This window comes from Benincasa hispida, chromosome 12 (assembly GCF_027475165.1).
Source record: "Benincasa hispida cultivar pf3 chromosome 12, pf3_genome.v1.1, whole genome shotgun sequence".
In the NCBI taxonomy this organism is placed as follows: Eukaryota; Viridiplantae; Streptophyta; class Magnoliopsida; order Cucurbitales; family Cucurbitaceae; genus Benincasa; species Benincasa hispida.
In genome coordinates, this window is record NC_143489.1 from 82,027,828 (window position 1) to 82,052,233 (window position 24,406).

General features: G+C 37.6%; 1 protein-coding gene across 6 annotated transcripts in view; it reads left to right on the plus strand.

Moving 5' to 3' along the window:
• Positions 1 to 24,406, plus strand: part of LOC120067171 (Calmodulin-binding transcription activator protein with CG-1 and Ankyrin domain) — a 39,519-nt gene that overhangs the window by 13,523 nt on the left and 1,590 nt on the right. For all 6 annotated transcript variants that reach the window (XM_039018643.2, XM_039018642.2, XM_090308213.1 and 3 more), the window contains 5 exons: positions 3,906 to 4,332; positions 4,544 to 4,752; positions 22,419 to 23,092; positions 23,261 to 23,840; positions 24,022 to 24,315. In XM_039018643.2, coding sequence (XP_038874571.1) covers positions 3,906 to 4,332; positions 4,544 to 4,752; positions 22,419 to 23,092; positions 23,261 to 23,840; positions 24,022 to 24,315 — 2,184 coding nt within the window. The remainder of the gene's footprint in view (positions 1 to 3,905; positions 4,333 to 4,543; positions 4,753 to 22,418; positions 23,093 to 23,260; positions 23,841 to 24,021; positions 24,316 to 24,406) is intronic.

The window sequence follows — 24,406 nt, forward strand, 5'->3', positions numbered from 1 at the left end:
GCACAAGGTCCATGGAAGATTGAAAAAACACATCAGCTTATTCCAACACCAACTTGAGTAGGGGCATGTAAAGAAAAGGTGAAGCGAGTACCTCGCTGTGATGTAGGCAGAGTGGGCATATTGAGGGGGAAAGGGAGGATGCTGGTTGCTTCTTCTGGAGGACTTCGGCTACATTCAGCTGACCGAAAAGCATAATCCAAATGAGGATGTTGAATCTTCTTGGGCCTTTTGTTTTCCAAATATCCGGGCTTGTCTATTGGTTCTAGAATTTTCAAATAATTCATCCCAACCCTTTGATATAAAGAAGCGGTCTAGTAGGGAACTTGAAACAATGGTGCCTTCCCTTGACCATGTAAACTTCCCATTATTCAATCGTACTTCTATAAGTTTTGCTTGCTCAATGAACTTATTAAACTTTTTCATGCTTCTAGTGCTTCTACCCAAGGGAACTCTTTCGTGTGCCCATCTTGTGATATTAAAATCGCCACCCATACACCATGCAACTTCACAATAAGCTACCAAGGATAGAAGTTCTTCCCACACAAACTTTCTTTCTTTATAATCGGTTGGCCCATATACATTAGTAACCCAACAAGTCTTTTTGCAATTAGTGTTGCACTTAATTGAGAGAGAGTAACCGCCTTTGAGGGTTTCTATTACTGAAATTAGGCTTGTGTCCCACATTGTTAACAGCCCACCCGAAGCACCAAAAGATTCAACAAATTCCCAATCAACTTCTTTAGAACTCCATAAAGATTTAATGAAGCTTGCATCAAAATTTTCTTTCTTGGATTCTTGAATTAACACAATTGAAGGGTTAATTTTCTTTAAGAATCGTTTAAGGGCCAATCTTTTATTAATGTCTTTGAGTCCTCTAGTGTTCCATGAAACAATCTTCATCTTTTCGAGATCAAATATCAATTTCAACCAAAATAACAAGCTGCATTCAGTGACTAAGCTCAGAAGGTGTGGTGGGAGGTCAGAAGGGGCTGGAAAGGGCGGAAGGGCAGGGTTGGAGAGAATATTCTCGGCAGCAGGTTCCTCCCCTGTTTGAAACAGGGTATTTAGGTCAGCAAGTATGGTTTCTTCCAGAATTGACTCATTTTGAACTTCTGAAGTGCTAGGCCAATCAATTTCCTCTGAACTGATGCTAAAGGGGGAGTCAGGGGGGCAGTCTCTTCACTGAATGAAGTTTGGGGGGGGGGGGAAGGGGGTTTTCTTTTGGTGGTGGTCCAGACGGGGGAAGTGAAAATGAATTAACTGACTTGTTCTTAAGAGACTGTTTTGGAAAAGTCTCTTGGGGTTGGGGGGAGGCTGAGCTGAGGGTGAGTCCGAGGCTTTTGGGATGCTCTCTCAAATGCTTTCTTCTGATAAAGTGTTTGGGAAAGGTTTTGAAGAGGCAGGAGGGGTGGCGAACTCTGGTTGGCCTTTTCTGGTTTGTTTTGCTAGGTTTAAGGGCAGGTTTTATGTTTAGGGGAGGGAGAGGCGGCTTGGGGAAAGCAGAAACAGTGGAGGAAGGTGCTTTGCTAGGGCAAGGGAGAACAGGGTAAGGCAGAGGCCGGCTGTTTGGTGAAAGGGGGCAGGGAGGACGGCTGGTCTGGAAAAACTGGGGAGGGCAGAGGAGAGTAGTTGAGACAGAGAGTAGGGGAAAAGGAGAACTGATGAGGGGCTTTGGTTTCGGGCTTGGCTATGGCTTGCTCGGTCGAGGAAGAGGCTGGGTGAAGCACTTCATTACAGGGGATGCAAAGTTTTGCTTTCTTGTTTACTTATTTGTTTATTTGAATTTTTGACACGCTGGGACACGTGCGGGACACACACGTTCTATTATTTATTTATTTATTATTTTAACCTTCAAATTAAAAAAAAAAAAAATACATAGAACCCTACTTTAACATTACAGTTGCCAACCCTTTCATTTTCTTTCCATCTCCATTGCATCTTTCCTTCATCGATCGCTGCTCCTGTCCATTGGACACAGCCACCCCTTGTTGGACGACCATCACCCCGTTGTCGGACGACCGTTGCTCAAGGTTTCATTTCTGTTGTTTTTTTCCCTTCTTCTCTCCATATTTTGGTTTTCTCACTTTTGATTCTAGTGATTTTTTTTTAAGTAAGAATGAAAAAAAAGTAGTAACTATTAGGTTATATTTTCTTTAAAGTTTAGCCCATTCAATTTTTTTTATCAGATGACATCTTCCTCCTCATCTACATCTAGTAAGAGTGGTAAATCATCAACGATTCCTTTAGTAGCAACTACAATCTCATCCTCTAGTGTTGAACATGAATCAAAACCACTTTGACAATATGTGACCAATAATCAAATATTGAATGAAGGAGGTGGAAACATTTCTTGGCAATGTAATTTTTTTCATTGCTTAAAATAGAGTTCTTATACCAGGGTTAGAGCTTATTTATTAGGCTTAGATGATTATGGAATTTGAGTGTGTAGTAAAGTTACCCCCACGATAAGGCCGACATACAGAGATTAAAAGATGAGGTGAAAGATCGTATGGCTAAAAGGACTCCTAGAAATGTTCCTTTACCACCTTCGTTTGTACCTTTTGGTGGAATTTTTTTTTTGAACAAGAAATAAACCACTTCATTAAGATAATGAAAGCTGTTACAAGTAAATGAAAGGAAACAAACACTAGGAAACAAAACAAAATAGAACAGAGGATCAGTAAATGCACCAGGACATCTTAACTAGGTTGACACCTCCGTAGCGCTCTCATCATCTCCTAAAAATTAGAGCAAAGAGTCTTAAACAGAGAACAAAGCTGAATAAACCATGCTTGAGACAAAGGCTTACATCAAATGAAGATTTGAAAATTAAACTATGGCCAAAAAACTAAGTAATTACAAAATCATGAAAGCGGGAAAATGAAGGAAAAGTGAGCAAATCTCCCTCTTCTTCTACCTTTGAGCAAAAGAAAAGGAAAAGTGCTCCAAGTGCAATAGAACAATCATTTAATATGACATCAAGGGACCAATTACATTCAATTATTGCACGGATGTTTTATTCTTCAAGATTGCCTTTTCATTTAGCAAGAAATCCATACTATAAAAAATCGTATACTTATGCTGCAAATAATTTATTGTCGGGATATTTGCCTCTTGGATATAATTTGTTGAGAACAACTCTTCTTTAGAGGGAAAAGACAAATATTCAAAGATCATTACAACCTAATTAAAATACATGGAAGCAAATGGGCATAAGGTGCAACTCAAGGCGACAAGTCCCTTGATCGCCTCAAGGCGAGAGGAGACAAAAAGGTGACGCCTGAGCGAAACGAGGCACAATAAATAAATAAATAATATATGTAGAACATAAGGTTATATGCGCATAAAAAGCCTAAAAGATTAATGATAATAAATTGTAAAGAATCCAAATATTATATAATAAAATAAATAATAAGATAAAACTTCTTGAAAAAAAATTAAGATAATATTTCACACCCCACCCACTGAAATATTTAATAATAGAACATACAAATATTAAGATGGTCATTTCTTATTAGAAAACAATGTAAAACAACAAAAGAAATATCTAAAAAAAAATATTTAATTCAAACACTTTTTTATCGTGTCAGACACCTATTCGGAGCATGTCTGGTCTTCTTAGGTTATGATAGTACTTGATTCGTGTGTGGGTGTGGGTATTTTTTAAACCTATGTTTCATTATAGATTTTTGTGCTAGTTTTTTTCAAGGTTCCTCGAATTCCCAAACCCACTGATTTTTGTGCCAGCAATTCCGTGTTTGTAATATCTGTATGTATTCGGCAAGAGATGTTTTCTATTCTCAGGGATAACAGATAATATTGGTGGAACCATTATGACATTTAAGCACATATTTATTCTATTTTTAGTAAATTTATCCAACACTCATATGAGATTTCTGCTGCAGGGAAGGTCTGGGACGGAAAGTGTTCCACAATTGTCTCCAGCATCAGTTTCTACTTCTGGTTCCTATTCGTCCCAAAATCTTGGTCCGGAATATCAACTGACTTCATTGAGCCCAGGGTCTGTAGAAGTTACTTCAGACACTGGCAACCATACTATTTGGTCAAATGGCGTGGATGGACAGTATGAAGTATCAGAATTTAAAAGTTCAAACGATCGTGATGTTTCTCAAGCTTTGAGAAGGATAGAGGAGCAGTTAAGTTTGAATGAAGACAGCTTGAAAGACATTGGTCCATTTTATGGTGATGAGGAAGGTTCAAATTCTAACCTTATAGACTACTATGAGATGTCCAATGAGGATCACTTTTCAGTGCTTCAACATTCAGAAAATGCTGTCCATGATAATACTTATACATCGTTTGAGATGCAAGGTAATTTCAACGCAGTGGTGCTGTTTCAGGATACCATTTTGTAAAGCTTTATCTTTTATATGGAGAATTGTGGAGAGCTTATCAATGATCAAGTTGCTTGTTGGAGTCCCGTGAATCTGAGGCTCTTAATTTTACTTACTACGTTGAGGTTGCTTTCTTGAGTTGTTATATTTCTGTTGTTAACTTGAGTTATGGTTATCTGTGTTACCAGCTTTTCCTATGCTAGGAAGCTGCACTTCTACAGAATATTCTTCACCACTAGACACTCAGGATGTTAATTCCAAATACAACATACCATTTCTTAAACAAGAACAAGGAAATTCGTTTGAAGTTGATACCAGTTTAATTGTTGCACAAGTGCAGAAATTTACAATCCGCCAAATAGTACCTGAGCAGGGTTCTGCCACTGAGAGTACCAAGGTACTTGTAATTTTTTGTATTCCTGGCCGTGATGATCATATAGTGCCTTCTACAGTTCAATAGTTTGTTATTCACTTATGCTTGATGGCTGCCCTTGATAGTATAGTGAATACATTGTGCTTAATTAACTGCTTTCTTAGATGAACTATTGTGAGGTTGAGGCTATTGTAATGGTGTGTATCCGTTGTTGACCTGTTAATCCACTGTCTGTCTTGATAAACTTTTAAATCTATTAAATCAACGTAAGTTGACAGATTGTGATAAATTTAGTTATATCAATATGATGTAGCCTAAATGCTAAAAGGAGAGAAATCTCCTAGAATCAAATCAAGAGTCTTTTTATTAATGAGAACGTGTCCTAATATAAGGAGGCTCTCTCTATTTATAGAGAATTACAAGAGTCCCAAAAAGATAACTAAGAGAGATTAAAACTAAATTGGTAAATAAAATGTAATTAATCAAGGATTAACCAAGATTAACTTGATTTTACTAAAATATTCCTATTACCTATTACACCATATTCTATCCCTCCAAAAGAAACTCGTCCTCGAGTTTTAAAACGGAAGCCACTGAAAAGGAAACACCTTTGAACAACTGATATCAATAACATCCAAGTTTCTTGAGCCCAATTAGTAGGTGAAATATTTATCTTTTTCCTGCAAATCCAATTAATAGGTGGTATATTTATCTTTTTCTTGTAAATCCTTTATAGGATCTCCAACAATAATCTTCTGGTGATATGATCCTCAATTGGTGAAAATAAATCCTTTGACAATGTGAAACCCTTATCGAAAATTTGAAAATTGTTTATCTTTAGGTATGGTCAGAAAATGGAAGATGCAAATTCTTTATGTAATTCTTTTGGTATGCTTTGGCGACACATGCAGGTTGGGTCAACTGGGTAATGGGTCAAATCTTTTGAATTGTGTCGTGCAACGGATAGGCCAATCTCATCTTCTTCCTCACACGAGTCACCTTTGTCAACTTTCAATTCGACCTCTTGTATGTTCAATCTATTCCACTCGGAAACCCAATTTTTTTCAATTTCAAATATATCATCTTCCACGTTATTTCGTGATCGACTGCAATTAGGGTTTCGAACCTTTTTGAAGTAGGACGCCCGTGGGTATTGTTTTCTTTTGCTTCTGTCGTGTCTTTGCTTTCAACGTCCGCACCATCATTCTCATTAATTGATTGTTCCTCCTCGTTCGTTTCATATTGTGCAGTTTTAGAGTTAATCTCATTGGTCTTTTTAACCTTGCTGTCGACAGTTTCTTCAATTTTCTTTTTGTGCGGTTAGTCTTCATCTTTACAATGGGTTTCTTTTCAATTGTTTCTGGCCCGATTTCACAGCCCCATTGGATGGATTCTTGATTTTCTTGCATTAATTCTTTTCTAAATTCTTGCAAATGTTTAAAAATTTGCTCCATGTTTTGAGTCATCTTTCCCAACAAATGTTGGATCTTCTTGGCACCCTTCTTCATTTCCTCCAATACTTCGGGATTTATGTACAAATTGGGTGTTCTTGAATAAGTTTCTTCATCTAAATTGTTGTAGGACCGATTCTTGAATTTTCCCGAACATGTTTTGAACCTTCTTGGCCGTTCTTCATAGCACGAATATTAATTTCTGTCCTAAAATGCATTAGAGATCTTCTATAAAATTCCTTTCTTGGATGATTCTTCAAGCTTCTTCTTGATTTTCTTGAATTTAAAGGGTTCCCCCTAGTTAGATGTGTGTTGTTTGGCAACGAGCACAACTCACGAAGCTCTCTTTTGTGATCGGCGTCGTCAAGAGTTTCCTGGACTTCCACCGGTGGCAGTCAGCTTGGCCGAGATCGAACTCTCTGATACCAATTTGATGTAGCCTAAATGCTAAAAGGAGAGAAATCTCCAAGAATCAAATCAAGAGTCTTTTTATTAATGAGAACGTGTCCTAATATAAGGAGGCTCTCTCTATTTGTAGAGAATTACAAGAGTCCTAAAAGGATAACTAAAAGAGATTAAAACTAAATTGGTAATTAAAATGTAATTAATCAAGGATTAACCAAGATTAACTTGATTTTACCAAAATATTCCTATCCTATTACATAACAATACTTTAATATTCTCCCTCACTTGTGGGCTTGGAGATTTATAGAAAGCCCTACATATGGAAATCAATATTAATTGGGGAGGAAATAATGCAACAAGAGAGTGAACATAGAACTTCCTTCTCTGATACCATGTTAAATCACCAATCAATCCAAAAACTTAGAATAGAATTTAATTATAGACTTATGAAGTTCAAGTTGAACAGTAGGTAAGTACCTTTCTGTCCGACTCTTCTCTTCACTTTTTCGATAACCTCCTTCACCTCCAATCAATCTCCATCCCTTCCCTCAGACCTTTCCTTCCCGTCCGACCACCTCCATTCCAGCTCTGACTACTCCCCATTTTCTATCTTTACACCCATTCATAATCTAAAACCATGGAGGTTAAAAGGTGTATTATTTGTGATCATTTCTTCTGTATGTGGAAAGATGACAACGGTTTCTTTGTGGAAGATATGAAAAGAGGACAAAAAGTATTCTTCTCAAGGACTGTGGCACAGTGGCTCGATATCAACATGAAAAGGTTATTGAACAGTCCGACTTTTGAGTTCTTTTTACTTAAGGAAAGAGCCGATCAAAGTGTTATTCGCCTTTCAAAGTTTCGTGTAAATGAATGTTGCTTTCTGGAGTGTGCGGTCTGGCCTTCAACAAGAGGGAGGAAGAACATTCATATTCCTTATGGTGATGGTAAGTTCGGCTGGCAAGAGTTCAATGAAATGGTTAGTTTTTGTATCAAAAGATCCTTGGCCTCCCCTGCCCATTCAGATAATATTCAACATTCAATTATTGGAGAAAAGAATGAGATGAGGCTAAGGTGGGCAAACAAATTTTTGTTGCATCATAGTCGAATCGGAAAATGGAAAAAAATATTGGGTTTAGAACCTCTGCTTCAGTGCTTGATAAACAGAGTATTAAGACCTCTGTTTTTATACCCGATAAACAGAGTATGCATCAACAATGGATCATTAAGAATTCAGAAGTATTTCAAGCAGATTTTAATAATATATGGGTTGTTTCGCGCCTCTTTGAGTTCGATAGTTGGTTAGAGATCACTAAAACATTGAAACCCTACTTTCAATCAAGACCAATGTTTGCAGAAAATGCATTGGTTGAAATGGATCAAGGTTCATTGGATGAACTAATCGAGAACCCTGGCAAATGGAAAAAGTTTGGTTCATTCCACCTAAAGTTCGAAAAATGGGATAAATTCACTTATAGTAGACCATTGTATTCAAAAGGCTACGGTGGATGGTTATCACTTAAAAATCTTCCTCTAGACTATTGGAACAAACAAACATTTGAAGCTATCGACACTTATTATGGTGGATTGGAAAATGTTGCTATTGAAACTCTAAATTTTCTTAATGAAAATATATGCAGTTTCATCCTTGCAACGATAGAGATTTCAGATGAAAAAAGGGGTAATATTTCTTCAACTTTGGTGATATTTCATCAACTAACCCACCCGGCAAGGTAAGAGGAGATTTATTCGTGTTTAATTTTAACAATCCAATTGATATTGTTCGATTAAATCAAGTTATGAAGGATGAGGAAGTAGAATGTGATCCATTAAATTCCAAGTTCGAATTTCTCCTTCCATCGAGGATCAAGCCAAAATTTTCCAAAATTCCAGCCGCCCCTTCTGAAAAGAAGATCGAGCTCACCACTCAGACTGAACTGGAGACCTATCGGAAGCCATTTTCTGTTCCAAATTCCGAGGTATACATACAAATAATGAATCCTCAAGATCAGACCAATGTGAACACATTTGAGGGAAAGAAGAAAGAGAAACAAAATCTGAAAAGGAGAGCTGCCGGCCGTTCGAATTTTGAGCCACCTAAAAGGTACCGTTTCAAATTCCCGCCAAATGAGCCTAAATTTAAAATTTTTTCCAGTGAAAAATCGCCCAAAGAAGCTCAAAGATCTCTTAAATTTAATAGTGATGATGGCTCGGATTCTAGTTTTAATACTGAAATATCAGATGGTTGCTTAAAGAAAAAAACTCCCCCTCTCCTCCATTAAATGACAACGTAGAAATGCCAACTGACAGCCACCCTCATCATGACACTTCAAATGAGAACAAAGAAGATCTTGGTCACAGACTCGTTGATCCACATCTCCAAAAAAGGAGAAAATTCATCTGCTTGTGCTTCAACTTCCAAAAGAAAATCTCACTTATTCAAGCCTTTCATAAAACATTTCATCCGGAAAAAACATCCTTCTGCAGTTCTTGGACAGCCATAACAAATTCAGATTTGTTTGAAGAATGCTGCATCAAAGTACAAAATCCTGGGATCTTCCCAATTAGGTCAGATAATTCTCCTCTTAAATCTAGTTCCTTTGCTTATTCAGATTTCAAAATTGCTGGCTCAAGCGTTTCTTTCGTGTGAGGTACCCCTGACTCTCAACAAGAAATTCAAAATGGTCAATATGATTCAAATGGAGATTCAATAGGTAGTGTGAGGAGTGAAGAAATAGAAAAATCAGAAGTAGAGGAATTCGAAGAGGAGGAAAAGAATTTCGATGGTCATTACAGTGACTTGCAACATCTATTTCATTCGGGAGAAGACCAATTGATAGGCCATGTTGACGCCTCTTCCTTTCAACCTGTAGATAAGAAGGAAATTCCACAAAACCTGATTTTAGTGGTCGAAGATTGTGAATTGATCCTCGGTTGAAATTCAGCATAAGAGCTCTATTCTCGCTTTGTCATATCATGAAGATTCTTTTGTGGAATACAAGAGGTTTAGGAGATGATTCCAAGAGATTGACATTGAAAAGAAGCTTAAAGAAAATAAATCCAGTTTTGGTTTTAATTCAAGAAACAAAGAGAGATTCATTTGATGCAGACTTCATCAAGGAATTACGGAGCTCGAAAGATATTGGTTGGGATTTCGTTGAAGTATTCGGAAAATCCGGAGGACTATTAAGTATGTGGGATGAAAGTAAAATTTTGGTTACTGAAGTGCTGAAAGGAGGTTATTCTATATCTGTTAAGTGCTTGACTATATGTAATAAATCCCGTTGGATCACAAATGTCTACGAGCCTACCGATTATAGAGAAAGGAAGTTCATATGGCCAGAATTGTACTCTCTCTTGAATTACTGTGAAGAGCCTTGGTGTATTGGAGGGGATTTTAATATTACTAGAAGAATTCAAGAATGCTTTCCTTTGGGGAGATTGACAAGAGGAATGAGAAAATTTAATAATTTCATTGGTAAAGCTAATGGAAATTCCACTTAGCAAGGGTCGTTTTACGTGGTCATGCGAGGGCAATATCTCGTTCTCTTCTTGATAGATTCTTAATCTCTAATAATTGGGATGATATATTTGCAAATACTAGATTTGCAAGACAAGCTCACACCTTTTTTGATCACTTTCCTATTTTACTTGAAGCTGGTTCCTTTGAGTGGGGACCTCCTCCCTTCAAATTTTGCAACAGTTGGCTGGACATTAAAGAAAACTACTGAATAATTGAAAGAGCATTGAATATTGAAGTTCAACAAGGCTGGGCTGGGTTCGTGATTTCCTCCAAACTAAGAAAAAAAGACAGCATTGAAATCCTGGAATGCAGAATTTGAGAGTAAAAAGAAAAAAGCAGAAGAAGCCTTGCTAAAAGAAATTGAAAAATACGATTTAGAAGCAGAAAATTCAGAAAGATTCATCTCGGAAAAAGATATGAGACTATCTTTGAAAGTTGAATTGTTATCACTTTACCACATAGATGAAAGAAATTTAAGACATAAAAGTAACCTAAATTGGTTTAGTTTGGGAGATGAAAATTCTAATTTTTTCCATAGATTCTTAGCAGCAAAGAAGAGGAGGAATTTGATTTTAGAATTGATTAATGATCAAGGTTCATCAACAAGATCATTCAAGGAAATTGAAGACCTAATATTGGGTTTTTACACTTCAATATGCTCCAAAGCACCAGGCATTAGAGTTCTTCCTCTCAATCTGCAATGGCCTATTGCTACTCAGAAATCAGAATACCTTGCTGGCCGCTAGATTTACTCATGAGGAAATTAGAAATGCTTTGAAGTTGCTGGAAAAGAACAAGGCTTCCGAGCTTGATGGCTTTACTACAAAATTCTTCCTAAAATTTTGGGAACACTTTAAAGAAAACTTCATGGAACTTTTTGAGGAATTTCATGCAAACGGTAGGTTAAATTCTTGTGCAAAGGAAAACTTCTTTTGTTTGATTAAAAAAAAGGAAGATGCTGTCTTTGTAAGGGGTTTAGGCCGATCAACTTAACTACAATAACATACAAGATTGTAGCGAAAGTGTTAGACGAGCGTTTAAAGAAAATTATGCCAAGTATAATTGCTCTACACAAAGCGCTTTCATTCGGGGAAAACAAATTCTAGATCCAATCCTCATAGCCAACGAAGTGGTAGAAGAATATCGATCCAAGAAGAAAAAGGGTGGATACGAAAACTTGATCTAGAGAAAGCCTTTGACCGGGTCGATTGGATTTTCCTCGATAAAGTTCTTATTGGAAAAAACTTTGATCATGGATGGATTTTGTGGATAATGGGTTGTGTGTCTAGCCCAAACTTTTCAATCTTCATTAATTTAAGACCAAGGGGAAGAATTAAAGCTACAATTGGCATTAGACAAGGGGATCCTCTCTCGTATTTTCTTTTTCTATTAGTCAGTGAGATACTAAGTGCATTCTTGCCAGGCTTCATGTAAAAGGCAAATAGGAGATGCAAATTTGAAGGCTTTGTTGTAGGGAAAGATAGAGTTCACGTCTCCATTCTCCAATTCGTCAATGACACCTTGATCTTTTGCAAAAACGACGATGAGATGTTAGAAAATTTAAGAAAGACAATTGAATTCTTTAAGTGGTGCTCGGTGAAAAAGGTTAATTAGGAAAAATTTGCATTATGTGGTACTAATTTTGATGACAGCAAGCTGAATGCAGGCATCCAATTTGAATTGCAAGGCTACTCACCTTCCTTTTATGTACCTTGGTCTACCTTTAGGTGGTTATCCAAAACAAGTTACTTTTTGGCAACGGGTGATTGAAAAAATCCAAGATAAATTGGATAAATGGAGGAAATATAGCCTCTCCAGAGGAGGTCGTGCCACTCTATGTAAGTCCTATTCTCAATAGTCTTAGAGAGAATAATGATCTTATTGTATTAATCAGGCTGAAGATACATATATGTTGAAATATGGTGTACTTGCCCTAAGGGCGTTTTAGTCTTTTACTTCTCTCTGTTATTTTTAGGTTGTTCTGAGTCTATTTAATTTTGAGCCTGTGGTGCTTTGTGAATGTAACAAATTAATAAGAATTATCTATCGTGGTTTTTTCTCCCTAGCCTAAGGTTTTCCATGTAAAACTTGTCTTCATCGGTTCTTCCCTTATTTTTCAATATGGTATCAGAGCAAGGTGACGAAACCCTAGCTGTGATAGAAGAAATTCAATCGTCAGACCTAGCAGGTGATGGGACTACGGCAGAAGCAACAACTACCGCTGCGATTCAAGCTGCCATCATACCTCTGGTCTATCCTCAGCTTGGTGCAGACACAACAGTTGATCGGAACCAGTTAAGCTGTGCCGCATGAGCCCTAGCCGGTCGGACCTCACCCAGAAACTGTCGAGTCGGTCGGATCTCACCCAGACACTGCCGTCTAACCGAGAGCCCCTCCGATCTCGCCATTCCTGCAACCGATCGAGTCAAGTGTCCAGCTTCCAACCGTTTTCAGCACTGCTCACCCATTCGGACGCCCCTCTGCTCCAAGCGTCCCAGCTGTGTCAGGTGCAGCGTCGGTTGATCTTGCTTCAGTCACCACAGGAACAGTAGATCCAGCCGCATCCTCTAGTGGGCTCCCTGTTGCGACACCGTCCACGTCCTTCCAAGCCGCATTGCAACCAACCCAACTCCAGCTCTATTCTGTCCAGCCGATCCCACTAGCCTAGTCGCAACCCTATTTTGCCCAGTTTGGCCTTCCCATGGCTAAGATTTCGTTTTCAGGTTCATGTGGGCAGAAACATCCCACATCGACACCATATATTTCCTCTCAGCATGGGTCAATTGGCTATGGGAGCTCCGTTGGAATTCAACAACAGTTGGCAAGTCTTCAGCAACAGATTGCAGTACTTGGGGTAATTTTTGGGACCACGACAAATTTGCAGACAAATTCCAACCCAGACTTGTCTTTTGGCCTACCATTGTACTCGGAAAATCCCTACATTCCTTCAAGCCAACAGGTTGTTTATGTCCTCACTAAAGGATTACCAAGGCAGAACTTCGATGCTTGTGTTAGCAAGTTGGGTCTTATTGACATCTATGCCCCAACTTGAGGGGGAGTGTTGAAATATGGTGTACTTGCCCTAAGGGCATTTAAGTCTTTTACTTCTCTCTACTATTTTTAGATTGTTATGAGTATACTTAATTATGAGTTTGTGGTTCTTTGTGAATGTAACAAATTAATAAGAATTATCTATCGTGGTTTTTTCTCCCTGGCCTAGGGTTTTCTACGTAAAACTTGTCATCATCGATTCTTCCCCTATTTTTCAATAATATATATATAGGCAACTAAGAAATCCTAATCTAGGAGATATAAAATTACAATAAAGGACAACTAATCATAATTACAATATAAATACATATCATAACACTCTTCCTCAAGCTGGAGCAAATATGTCAATCATGTCCAACTTGTTGCACAAATACCTTATTCTTGCTCCATTTACTTCTTTAGTAAGGATATCTCCCAATTGTTCTCCAGGCTTCACATATCTTGTAGATATCAACCCTTTATTTTCTCGCGAATAAAATGACACTCCACTTCAATATGTTTAGTTCGTTCATGAAATACTGGGTTGGATGCAATATGGAGAGTAGTTTGATTATCACACCATAGTTTAGCTGACACAGTAACACTGAAACCCATCTCAGATAAAAGCTAATGTATCCACACTGTTTCACACACAGATTGTGCCATAGCTCTATATTCTGACTCAACATTTGAACGGAAAACTACGTTCTGTTTCTTACTTTTCCATGACACCAAGTTTCCTCCTACAAAAACACAATATCTAGAGGTCGGTCTCCTATCTTCTCAAGATCTAGTCCAATCAGCATCTGAAAAACCCTTGTATGATCATGATCTTTATATAAGACCCCACGTCTAGGTGCAACTTTTAGATAACATAGGATTTGTTCAACTGCAGCCCAATGATCCACAGTCGGGAAAGACATAAATTGACTCACAATACTCATAGAATAAGCAATGTCAGGTCCTGTCACTGTTAAATAGTTCAACTTTCCAACCAATCTTCTATATCTCAGGATCTTTAAACAATTCTCCTTCCTTATTGTCATATGAGCGGTGGCACCAGAGTCTATGACCCATTTGGTAGATTATGTAAGAAGACATTGTTGTCTTTTCCAGCTTGGTGTCGAACCACAAAATCAAATCTTTGCAGAAATGATAATCAGCAAGCATGCATCCTGTTGATTTGTTTTTGGGAGTGTAGATACTTCAAAGAAAAATGATCAGTAAGGAGGATAAACTCTTTATAAAGTAAGTAGTGTTCCCGTTGCTTGAGAGCTTTAACCAATGCATAAAATTCCTATTCATAGGTACTCCAATTTTGTTTGGCTGGTGTTAGTTTTTCACTAAAAATTTCAATTGGGTGATTATTTTGTGATAACATTGCCCCTATGCCCTGCTCCACAAGCGTCTACTGCCACTTGAAAAGGTAAAGAAAAATCAGGTAATTTCATAATAGGGCTATGAGTTAAGTCTTTCTTTTATGGTGTTAAAACTAGTTTCCTGTTCGTGTCCCCATTTGATGTTATTTTTTTCTAAGACAATCAGTAAGAGGGGAAGTTAAAGTACTGAAATTTTGAATAAATTTTATGTAAAAGGAAGCTAGACTTAAGAAGGATTGTATTTGTTTTACATTTATGGGAATCGGTCAATTTGAAATTATCTCTTCCTTCTTTGGATCTACTTTTATTTCAGTGTGACAATTAAGAATCCTAAAAAAGAAATTTCAGTGACTAGGAAAACACATTTTTTTGTGTTTATGTGTAGCTAGTTTTTTTATAGGATAGAGAAGACAGTATTCAAATGTTTCTATGTTCTTCTATGGTGGTGCTAAAGACAAGAATATCATCAAAGTAAAGCACCACAAACTTATTAAACAGGGAAAAAAAACCTTATTTATGAGCTTCATAAAGGTACTAGGAGCATTTGAGAGACCAAAAGGCATGATAAGCCACTAAAAAAGACCTTCATTTGTTTTGAAGGCAATTTTCCATTCGTCTCTTGGTTTGATCCTTATTTGATGATGGCCACTGTGAAGATCAAGTTTGGGGAAGATGTGTGCTCCACCCAGTTGGTCCAATAGGTCACTAATCCGAGGGATGGGGAATCGATATTTGATAGTGATGCGATTGATAGCTCAACTGTCAACACACGTATGCCAGCTGCCATCTCTCTTTGGTGTTAGAGTGCCAGAACAACACATGGAGTGATGCTTGGTTGAATGCATCCCTTTTTTAAAAGATCTTAAATGTGATCATGCAGAATTTTGTATTCATGGGGGCTCATTTGGTAATGTGGAAGGTTTGGAAGTTGTGTCCTGGGAACAAAATCAATTTGATGTTGTATATCAAGAAGTGGTGGGGAGGCTTGTTGGTGTTTGAACAATGTTTGGAAATTACTTAGGGGGTGTTTGACTCACCAATATGAGTTGAGTTGAGTTGGTATAATATACCAACTCATTGTTTTGCCCACCAACTTTAAATGTTGGTGGAGTTGAGTTGATATATTTTACTAATTCATCCCAACTCTCTCTTCTCATGTTTTCAATGGCTCCACCCATCGGTCACTGTCACACTCCGAGAACTAACTCTGGACTCCAACAACCACCTCCGATGACAACTCCGACGACCAACTCCGGGCTCCGACAACCACCTCCAATAAAAATTTCGGCGACGAAATCCGGACTCCAACAACCACTTTCGATGACAACTTCGGTGACCAACTCCGAGCTCCGACAACCTTCGTGCGACCAACTCCGGCGACCAATTTTGGCCTTTGACAACCACCTCCTGTGACTCAATTCCGACGACCACCTTCGTGCTACCAACTCCGACGATCGATTGGCTCCGACAACAAACTCCGATGACAACTCCGATAGCCACCTCCGACTACAAATTCCGATGAAAATCACCTTCGATGATCACCTTTGAGCGAGCAACTCCGACAGTCACCTCCGACTACAATCTCTAGTGAAAATCATGTTCATGATCAACTTCGACAACTACTTTCGCCCGACCAACTCCGAGATTCAAAAACCACCTCCGATGACAAACTTCGACAACCAACTCCAATACACCTTCATGTAACCAACTTTAGGCTCCGACAACTACCTCCAACTACAAACTCCAGCAAAAATCATCTTCGCTAATCAACTTCGACAACCACTTCCGACTACTATAAGACTGGTGACTGTTAAAGTATGTTGTAGGGTAGTTGATTATATAAAAAATATTATTTTTTAATATTAAGTGCAATATTTATACGTAATGAATTCACATATCAAATGGGTGTTAAGAATATTTAGACGAAAAGTATGTATGTAGTTGAAAAGTATGTAACATATAACAAAAAAAAAAAAAAAAAACCATAAAATGAAATTTTTTTTTGGGAACATTTTTCAGCAAGAATTAGTGAAAAATAAATATTTGTTTTCTGATGATCCTCCAAATTTAGAGGAAATGAAAGTGAAACTGTTGAAAAAATGTGGTGACATTTCATTGGCTGTTACGATGATGAGGGAGATTTAATTAAAAAAATTTCATGACATAGTAAAAATATAGAGTAATAATAGGAAGAAGAAGAAAAAGAAGACGATGATAATGAAATTCATTGAGAAAAATTAGCTAGAATCAAAAGTTTTGATTTCGTTTTAGTTTCTCATTTTATTCAACTATATTTCTACAAGAAATCTAATGGGTTAATTGTTATTCATTGCCTAAAAAAGAAAGAACGAAAGAAAGAAAGAAAGAAAAGTTTTAAAAATTAAAAGAAAAAAAAATGCAATCCATATATTATTCAAACAAAGATGGGTAAAATTATTGAATAAAAAAGTTCCAAAACAAAAATAGTAATCATAAAAAGCATATTATTTAGAGTTCAACCAACTATATCAGATACCCAGACATATGAACTCAACTCTACATCCCAAACACAAATATATGAACTCAGACCAGATAACTTGCACCCCAAACACAATATAAACTCCACAGATATATGAACTCCACAGACATATGAACTCCAAACATCCTACCTCAATTCAACACCCCAAACAACCCTTTAAATAGCTCTTTAATAGGCTCTGGGAGGTGGGTGTCCTTTTTTGGTCGAGCTTCCCCTTTAACAATTAACCCCCACATCAAGTCCTCACATTGTCTGAGTAATTGTTTACCACTTAGGAAACTGATTAATTGTCCCTTCGCATCTTGTGTTGATCCTCAGTTATTGGGTTTAGTGATTGGTAAGAGGATGATTTTTCATCCATGCCAAAAGAACTTGTTAGTGTTGTCGTGCCCTTTATGAATAGCTTACATATCGTACTGCCATGGCCGTCTTAATAAGATGTGGCAAGCATCCATGTCAATGACATCACACAAAATCTGGTCCTTACAGTTATTTCCAATGGAAAAAGGAACAGTGCAGGTGTCGGCCACTTGAGCTTCACCTCCTTTTTTGATCCAGCTGACCTTGTATGGAGTTGGATGAGGTTCTACTTGAGATTGAGAGCTTGAACGAGTTTTTTGGAAACTATGTTTTATGAGCTGCCATTGTCAATGATCATGTTGCAGATTTTCCCCTTGATTGTGCATCTGGTTTTGAACAAGGGAGAGTCTTTGCGTGTTCTGGTCAACCTTTGGGGTGGGTAAGATCCTTTGAACAACACACATTACTGGATCTCCGCCGTCTGGTTCTAAAACATCCGTTCCATTTTCTATGGCTTCCTCGAAGTCTTGTTCTTGGTCGTCGTCTTCTTCCACGATTGCAACTGTTCTTTCTGGGAAATTGTTGGACAAGTGCCCTGTTTTTCCGCATCTAAAATACTTCCCAAAAGTTGGTCGGCCGTAAGGATTGGTGTTTCTTTTTGTTGAAGCTGCTGTAGCTGGTTCTTTATTCTTTTCAGATTGAGTTTCTTGATTCTTGATCACGTCTTCTTGGTTACATGTGGATTGTGTCTTTTGATTGCTCGGAATTCCTCTCTTTGAAGAGTTTGATGAGGTCTCCCACTGGTTTTTTTGATTGAATCTCTTTGATTGGGCATCATTCATTACTTCAATTGTTTCTGCCAAAGAGATCATACCAGTGAGAAATCCTAAAGGTTGGTGTTTTACCTTGTCACGGATGTCTATGCGAAGACCACCACAAATTGTGCAATCAGGTGTTGTTCACTCTCGGACAGATTGGTTCTGGCCTTTAACGATGAAAATCTTCGGTGTATTCTATTACTATCCTCATTCCTTGTTTGAGATTTTGGTACTGATTGTAGAGGATCTGTTCACAGTTACCAGTTATTTAGTAAAAACCCTTCTTTCATCATTCTCTTTCGTCTTTCCCAATTAATAATGGGGTTTTTCCCGCTTCGAAATCGGTTTACTTCCAGTTGTTCTCACCATGTCGAAGCTCCCCCGCAGACTTGAGAGCCACTAGTTGAACTTTCTTATGGTTGGGAGTATTGGCATACTTGAAAAACCTTTCAACATTCTTTAACCACTCCAAAACATTTTGATGTCTCTCTTGCCATTGAAGGTTGGAATGTCCAATTTGACTCTGTACTTATTCATTTCCTCTGCTGGTAGGTGTTGATGCTGATGATGAGCCCCTACTCTCCAATGCCCCATCTGAAAATTATATTCCTCCTCATCTTCACTTGATGAATCATTGTTTTGCTATTGTCTTTGATGAAAAGCTTGCATTCTTGGTCTTTCTTGAATGGCTATTGGTAATTCTTGAACGTTTCTTGGATGATTCTGTAGTTGGACATTCACATTGTTGTTCTTGCGGTTGATTATTGTTTCTTGGATTACCTTGGTCTCTTGGTTACTAACACAACGCCACACTGTCTTCTATCTCTTCCATCCGGATTAACATTCTTTCCAAGAGTAGATGATTACCATCAATGGATGCTTCAACGGATTGCAAGCGTCTCGTCAAAGCCCTTGGTGATAAGGCAGCAGATGAAGCTGCTTCTTTGTCCAAGGCCTCGGGGTTGTTGCCATTTGTTGGTTTCTTCCTCGCTATTAGAATCAGATCATTCTCGCTCTGATACCAATTTGGCGTGTAAACCAAAGGAGTTTTATGAAATCAATTGTATATCTATTCAAATGGATGGTCGAACCCCTTATTTATAGGTAAGGGTTACAACTTATTCTAACTAACTAATCTTGATCGGTTACTAACTAATCTTGACTGATTATAAACAAGTAACCGGTTAATAATAACAAGACGTAAAATCCCAAGTACAAGTGATATCATTTAGCTAAGTGGGGGTGGAGACTTGTGAATGAAAAAAATGTTCTATGAAGCCAAGTGGTGAAAAGTATCCACGGTAGAAGCTTGTTTGGGTGGCACACTAATGGAAAAGTAATTCACAGCGTTCGTAGTCCTTGGATCAGCATATCAAGGACTTGGTTAAAAGTCGAATCTTTAGCTGCTTACAAGATAGGTAACGGAAGAAGAATAGCATTTTGGCATGACCCTTGGGTGGATAAAATACCCCTAAAGGATTACTTCCCAAGACTTTATAGAATCTCTTTGAATCCAAATGGGACTGTCTTTGAATTTTGGGACTCCTCACTCGCCTCTTGGTCCATTAATTTTGGAAGGCTACTAAAGGAGGAAGAATGTGCTGATTTTCAAATCCTCATTGACCTTGTTGCAGCAAAAACAATCACACAAAATGCTGATAAACGAAGTTGGGAGCTAGAAGCTAATGAAATTTTCACGGTAAAATCCCTTATAATGCATCTCTCAACAGCCTCCCTCAGTGGGAAAAGTTTGGAAACTTCACTGTGGAAAACTGCCCCAAGAGGATTAATATCACAATTTGGATAATACTTGATGGGCTTCTCAATTGTGCAGCTGTAATGCAAATGAAACTTCCCTCTCATAACCTTTCTCCATGGGCTCGTCCCTTATGCTTGGCAGATTCGGAAGACCTACAACATTTGTTCTTCAATTGCGGTTATGCTGAAAACGGTTGGCATCACCTGTTTGAATGTTTCAATATCAGTTGGAGTTTTGCTAACGTGTTCAAGGACAATGTTATGTAGCTGCTTATCAGTCCTCTTTTAAAAGAAAACCCAAGGCTGATTTGGACCAATGCAGTGAAAGCTTTATTAAAAAAAACTGTGAATTGAAAGAAATCAAAGTGTATTTCATGATAAAGCTTCACCTTGGATGGTCCGTTTCGAGATAGATCGGCTTAATGCTTCCTCGTGGTGTTCCCTTGCTAAAGCCTTTGAAGATTTCTCCATCCAAGACATCAGTTTCAATTGGAAGGCTTTCATCCTCCCTCCATTATAAGTATATTTTGTTAGTTTAGTCTTCTATACTGCAGGTTGTACTTTGTTGTAGTTGTCATGTGTTAGTTTCAAGCTCTTGTACCGCTTTGATTTTGGCCATGTAATGGTTTGTAACGGCTCCTATTTATTCTTGGAACCTCGATTCTGGTTTGTCTTGATTGTATTGGAAATGATGAGAGTGCTAAGGGGGTGTCAACCTAGTTGAGATGTCTTAGTGTACTCGCTAATCCTAAGGCTATAGTTTTATCTCTTCATTGTATTATTACTTTCACTTTATATTGTCTCATTTCATTATCTTAATGAAGAGGCTCGTTTCCTTTTTAAAAAAAGGTTCAGATTTGAACGAAGTCCTTTTTCACTGTCCTTTTACAGTCTTACTCCACCTCTTTAACAATGTGGAAGAAACTCTTCTAACATTAGGGGCTAAAACAAATATTGTGATATTAGGCTCCAAAATCCAAGATCTTGTGAATTAATGCTGTTAAAGGCCCTATAGCTCAACTGGCATACGAGAGTATTATTAACCACGGGGTATGTGGTTTGAATCCCCCTATCCCTATGGCCTATAATACTAAAAAAAGCAGTTACATGCTTCTTTTTTTTCTAAAAAAAAAAAACTATAGTTTGAAAGAAATAAAAGAATCTTTCACAATAAGTATCTCTTTGGGTTTGATCATTTTGAATCCTCTCATCTTAGGCCCTCATCATGTTGTTTTCTAAGTCTTTTGTTTATTTTTAGAAAAAGATACGAAACTTTTCATTAAGGAAATGAAAAGAGACTAGTGCTCTGAGATACAAAAGGATACATCAAAACATAGCGTAAACAAAAAACTACAAAGGACTTGAGACATAAACTGAAGGACATAGTCATGAAGTTAAAAAAAACAAACTAAGAGCTTAAATAGACTTAAAACAAGAAAAACTTAAAAAAGCTTAAACAGTCTTTTGTCGATGTTTCCTTTTAGAATATTTGTCTTAACTAGAATGCATTTATTTCTCCTTTGTAATATCCTTTATTGCTTTCATTTTATGGTTTTCTTTTACTCCTTTGTGGAGTCATTTGAGCGTCTTTTTTTATTATTATATCAATGACCCCCACCCAAAAAAAAAAAAAAGGAAGACGGCCAAATAGGAAGAAATATTTTTCTTCAAGTTAAAAGATAAAACTACAAATAGGACTAGTATTTGTATTAGATCTTTAGGCCGTTATTGTGTAACTAATTATCAACTTTCAACGTATAGGGCTATAGTGAAGAAACACCCAAACATATATTTAGTAGCGTTGCCAAAGCAAGTATAGCTCAACTGGCATGTAGGTGTTATTGATCATGGGGTCTATGGTTTGACCCTTGTTGTACTTTAAAAAAAAAAAACCATAGTAAGAAATAAGAAATCATTTTCATCAAATTAAGATAAAAATACAAGTAGGACTAGCATTCATGCTAGTTTTTTTAGCCGGTTAGTGTGTAACTAATTGCCAACTTTCTGACAACCAAATCAACCTGCAACGGCTAGTTTACAAAATAAATCCTGTAGCCTCCAATAATTAGTTGAAACTAACAAACCAATAACCAACCAAATAGTAGCCTACATGATTTAGCCTACAAAATTTTACACGTTTAATGTACACATTTTCAGTATCTTTTCTTCGTCAATGACCTATGATTTTAATTTATTATGGAATATGCAAGGTAACTAGTTGTAGGGACCTCAGATAATATTTCTAACCTACTTTGATCAATGGTTAACCAAAATTAAAACCTTTTAACAAGATATCTTTATATTTGGGAGTTTATAGATACAGAAGTCTAGAATTGGCTCCAGTCTGAACTGTAGCAATTGTTTGGTTCCAAACAATGATATAGGCTCTCTTAGTTGTAGTAACGGAATGTTTTACAAATTTTACTCTGTAACGATTCTGTTCAGATGCAGCCTCTGTTATTCTCATTGAAGCTTCAAATATTAAGGTCATAAATTCTCTCTATCTAGGTCATCATTATTGGATCTTTTCTATGTGATCCTTCAGAATCTCCATGGGCTTGTATGTTTGGAGATATTGAAGTTCCTCTTCAGATTGTTCAAGATGGGGTACTTTGTTGCGAAGCACCGCCACACCTTGCTGGGAAGGTTGCTTTCTGCATTACATCTGGCAATCAGGAACCCTGCAGTGAAGTCAGAGAGTTTGAATATAAAATGAATGTTTGCAGTCATTGCCAGTCACATTCAACTGGAGCTACGAAGAGTCGAGAGGAGCTGTTATTACTTGTCAGGCTTGTGCAATTGCTGCTCTCTGACTCATCAATGCAGAAATCTGACAAGTTAGATTCTGAAGTTAGGAGCAATAATTTGAGAGCTGGTGATGATGAATGGAGTTCTTTGATAGAGGCTCTACTAGTTGGTAGTGAAACTCCTTCTGGTACCATCGATTGGCTTCTTCAAGAGTTGCTAAAAGACAAGTTGCGACTCTGGCTTTCTTGGCAACAGAATGATAGGCATGATCTAGCAGGCTGTTCCTTGTCCAAGAAAGAACAAGGCGTTATACACATGATTGCTGGCTTGGGCTATGTGTGGGCACTAAACCCGATTCTCAGTTGTGGAGTAAATATAAATTTCCGTGACATTAATGGATGGACTGCTCTACACTGGGCAGCACGATTTGGAAGGTTAATCTTTTTTATTGTTTATATTTACTACTGATTTTAAAGCCTGAAAATATCTACAGCTGCCCTCAGAAAGTTTATATATTTGAGTTTTATTTTAGTAGAGCTTGTGAAATGACTTTTATTTTATTATTATTATTTTTATCGTTTCTTTTTTTCTTCCTGAATCAGGGAAAAAATGGTTGCTGCACTAATAGCCTCTGGAGCATCAGCTGGTGCTGTGACTGATCCTAGTTCACAAGATCCAGATGGTAAAACTGCAGGGTCTATTGCAGACATCCATGGACACAAGGGACTTGCTGGTTATTTATCAGAAGTTGCACTTACTAGTCATCTTTCATCCCTCACATTTGAAGAAAGTGAGCTTTCCAAAGGCTCTGCTGAGTTAGAAGCAGAAATGACAGTAAATTGCATTTCAAATGGGAACCTCTCTTCCGCTGAGGACTATATCCCTCTAAAAAATACGTTAGCTGCAGTCAGGAATGCTGCTCAGGCAGCAGCCCGTATTCAATCTGCTTTCCGTGCACATTCTTTCAGGAAACGACAGCAGAAGGAGGCAGCTTTTGCAGCTTGTATAGATGAGTATGGAATCGATCCAAATGACATACATGGGCTCTTAGCTATGTCAAAGTTAAATTTTTCTAATCGGCGTGATTATAATGCTGCTGCATTATCTATACAAAAGAAGTATCGAGGTTGGAAAGGCCGTAAAGAGTTTTTATCACTACGTCAGAAAGTCGTGAAGATACAGGTACCATATTTTCTCCATAACATTTATGTACATACAAATACGTTAATCAATTCATTTTCACTTGATAAAAACGCGAGTTGCAAGGGGATTGGAAACTTTTCATGCCTCTGCTAAGGCTTCAGATGTTGACGCTATTCCAAGTTACTGTTGAAAGATAATTGTTATTTTCCATTGTTAACAGGCACATGTGAGGGGATATCAAGTTAGAAAGCATTACAAAATAATTTGTTGGGCTGTTGGAATTCTTGATAAAGTTGTATTGCGTTGGAGAAGGAAAGGAGTTGGTTTGAGAGGGTTTCGTAGTGAAATAGGATCCATGGATGAAAGTGAAGATGACGATATTATAAAAGTGTTTCGAAAACAAAAAGTGGAAGGAACCATTGATGAGGCTGTTTCTCGAGTGCTGTCCATGGTTGACTCTCCGGATGCTCGTCAGCAATATCATCGTATGCTTGAAGGATTTCGAGAAGCCAAGGTGAGCAGTACTTTTTAATGGTATTTATAATTATGAATTTCAATAATGTCTTGTTTCTTTAGGGCATATACTCGATTCTGATCTGAGAAGC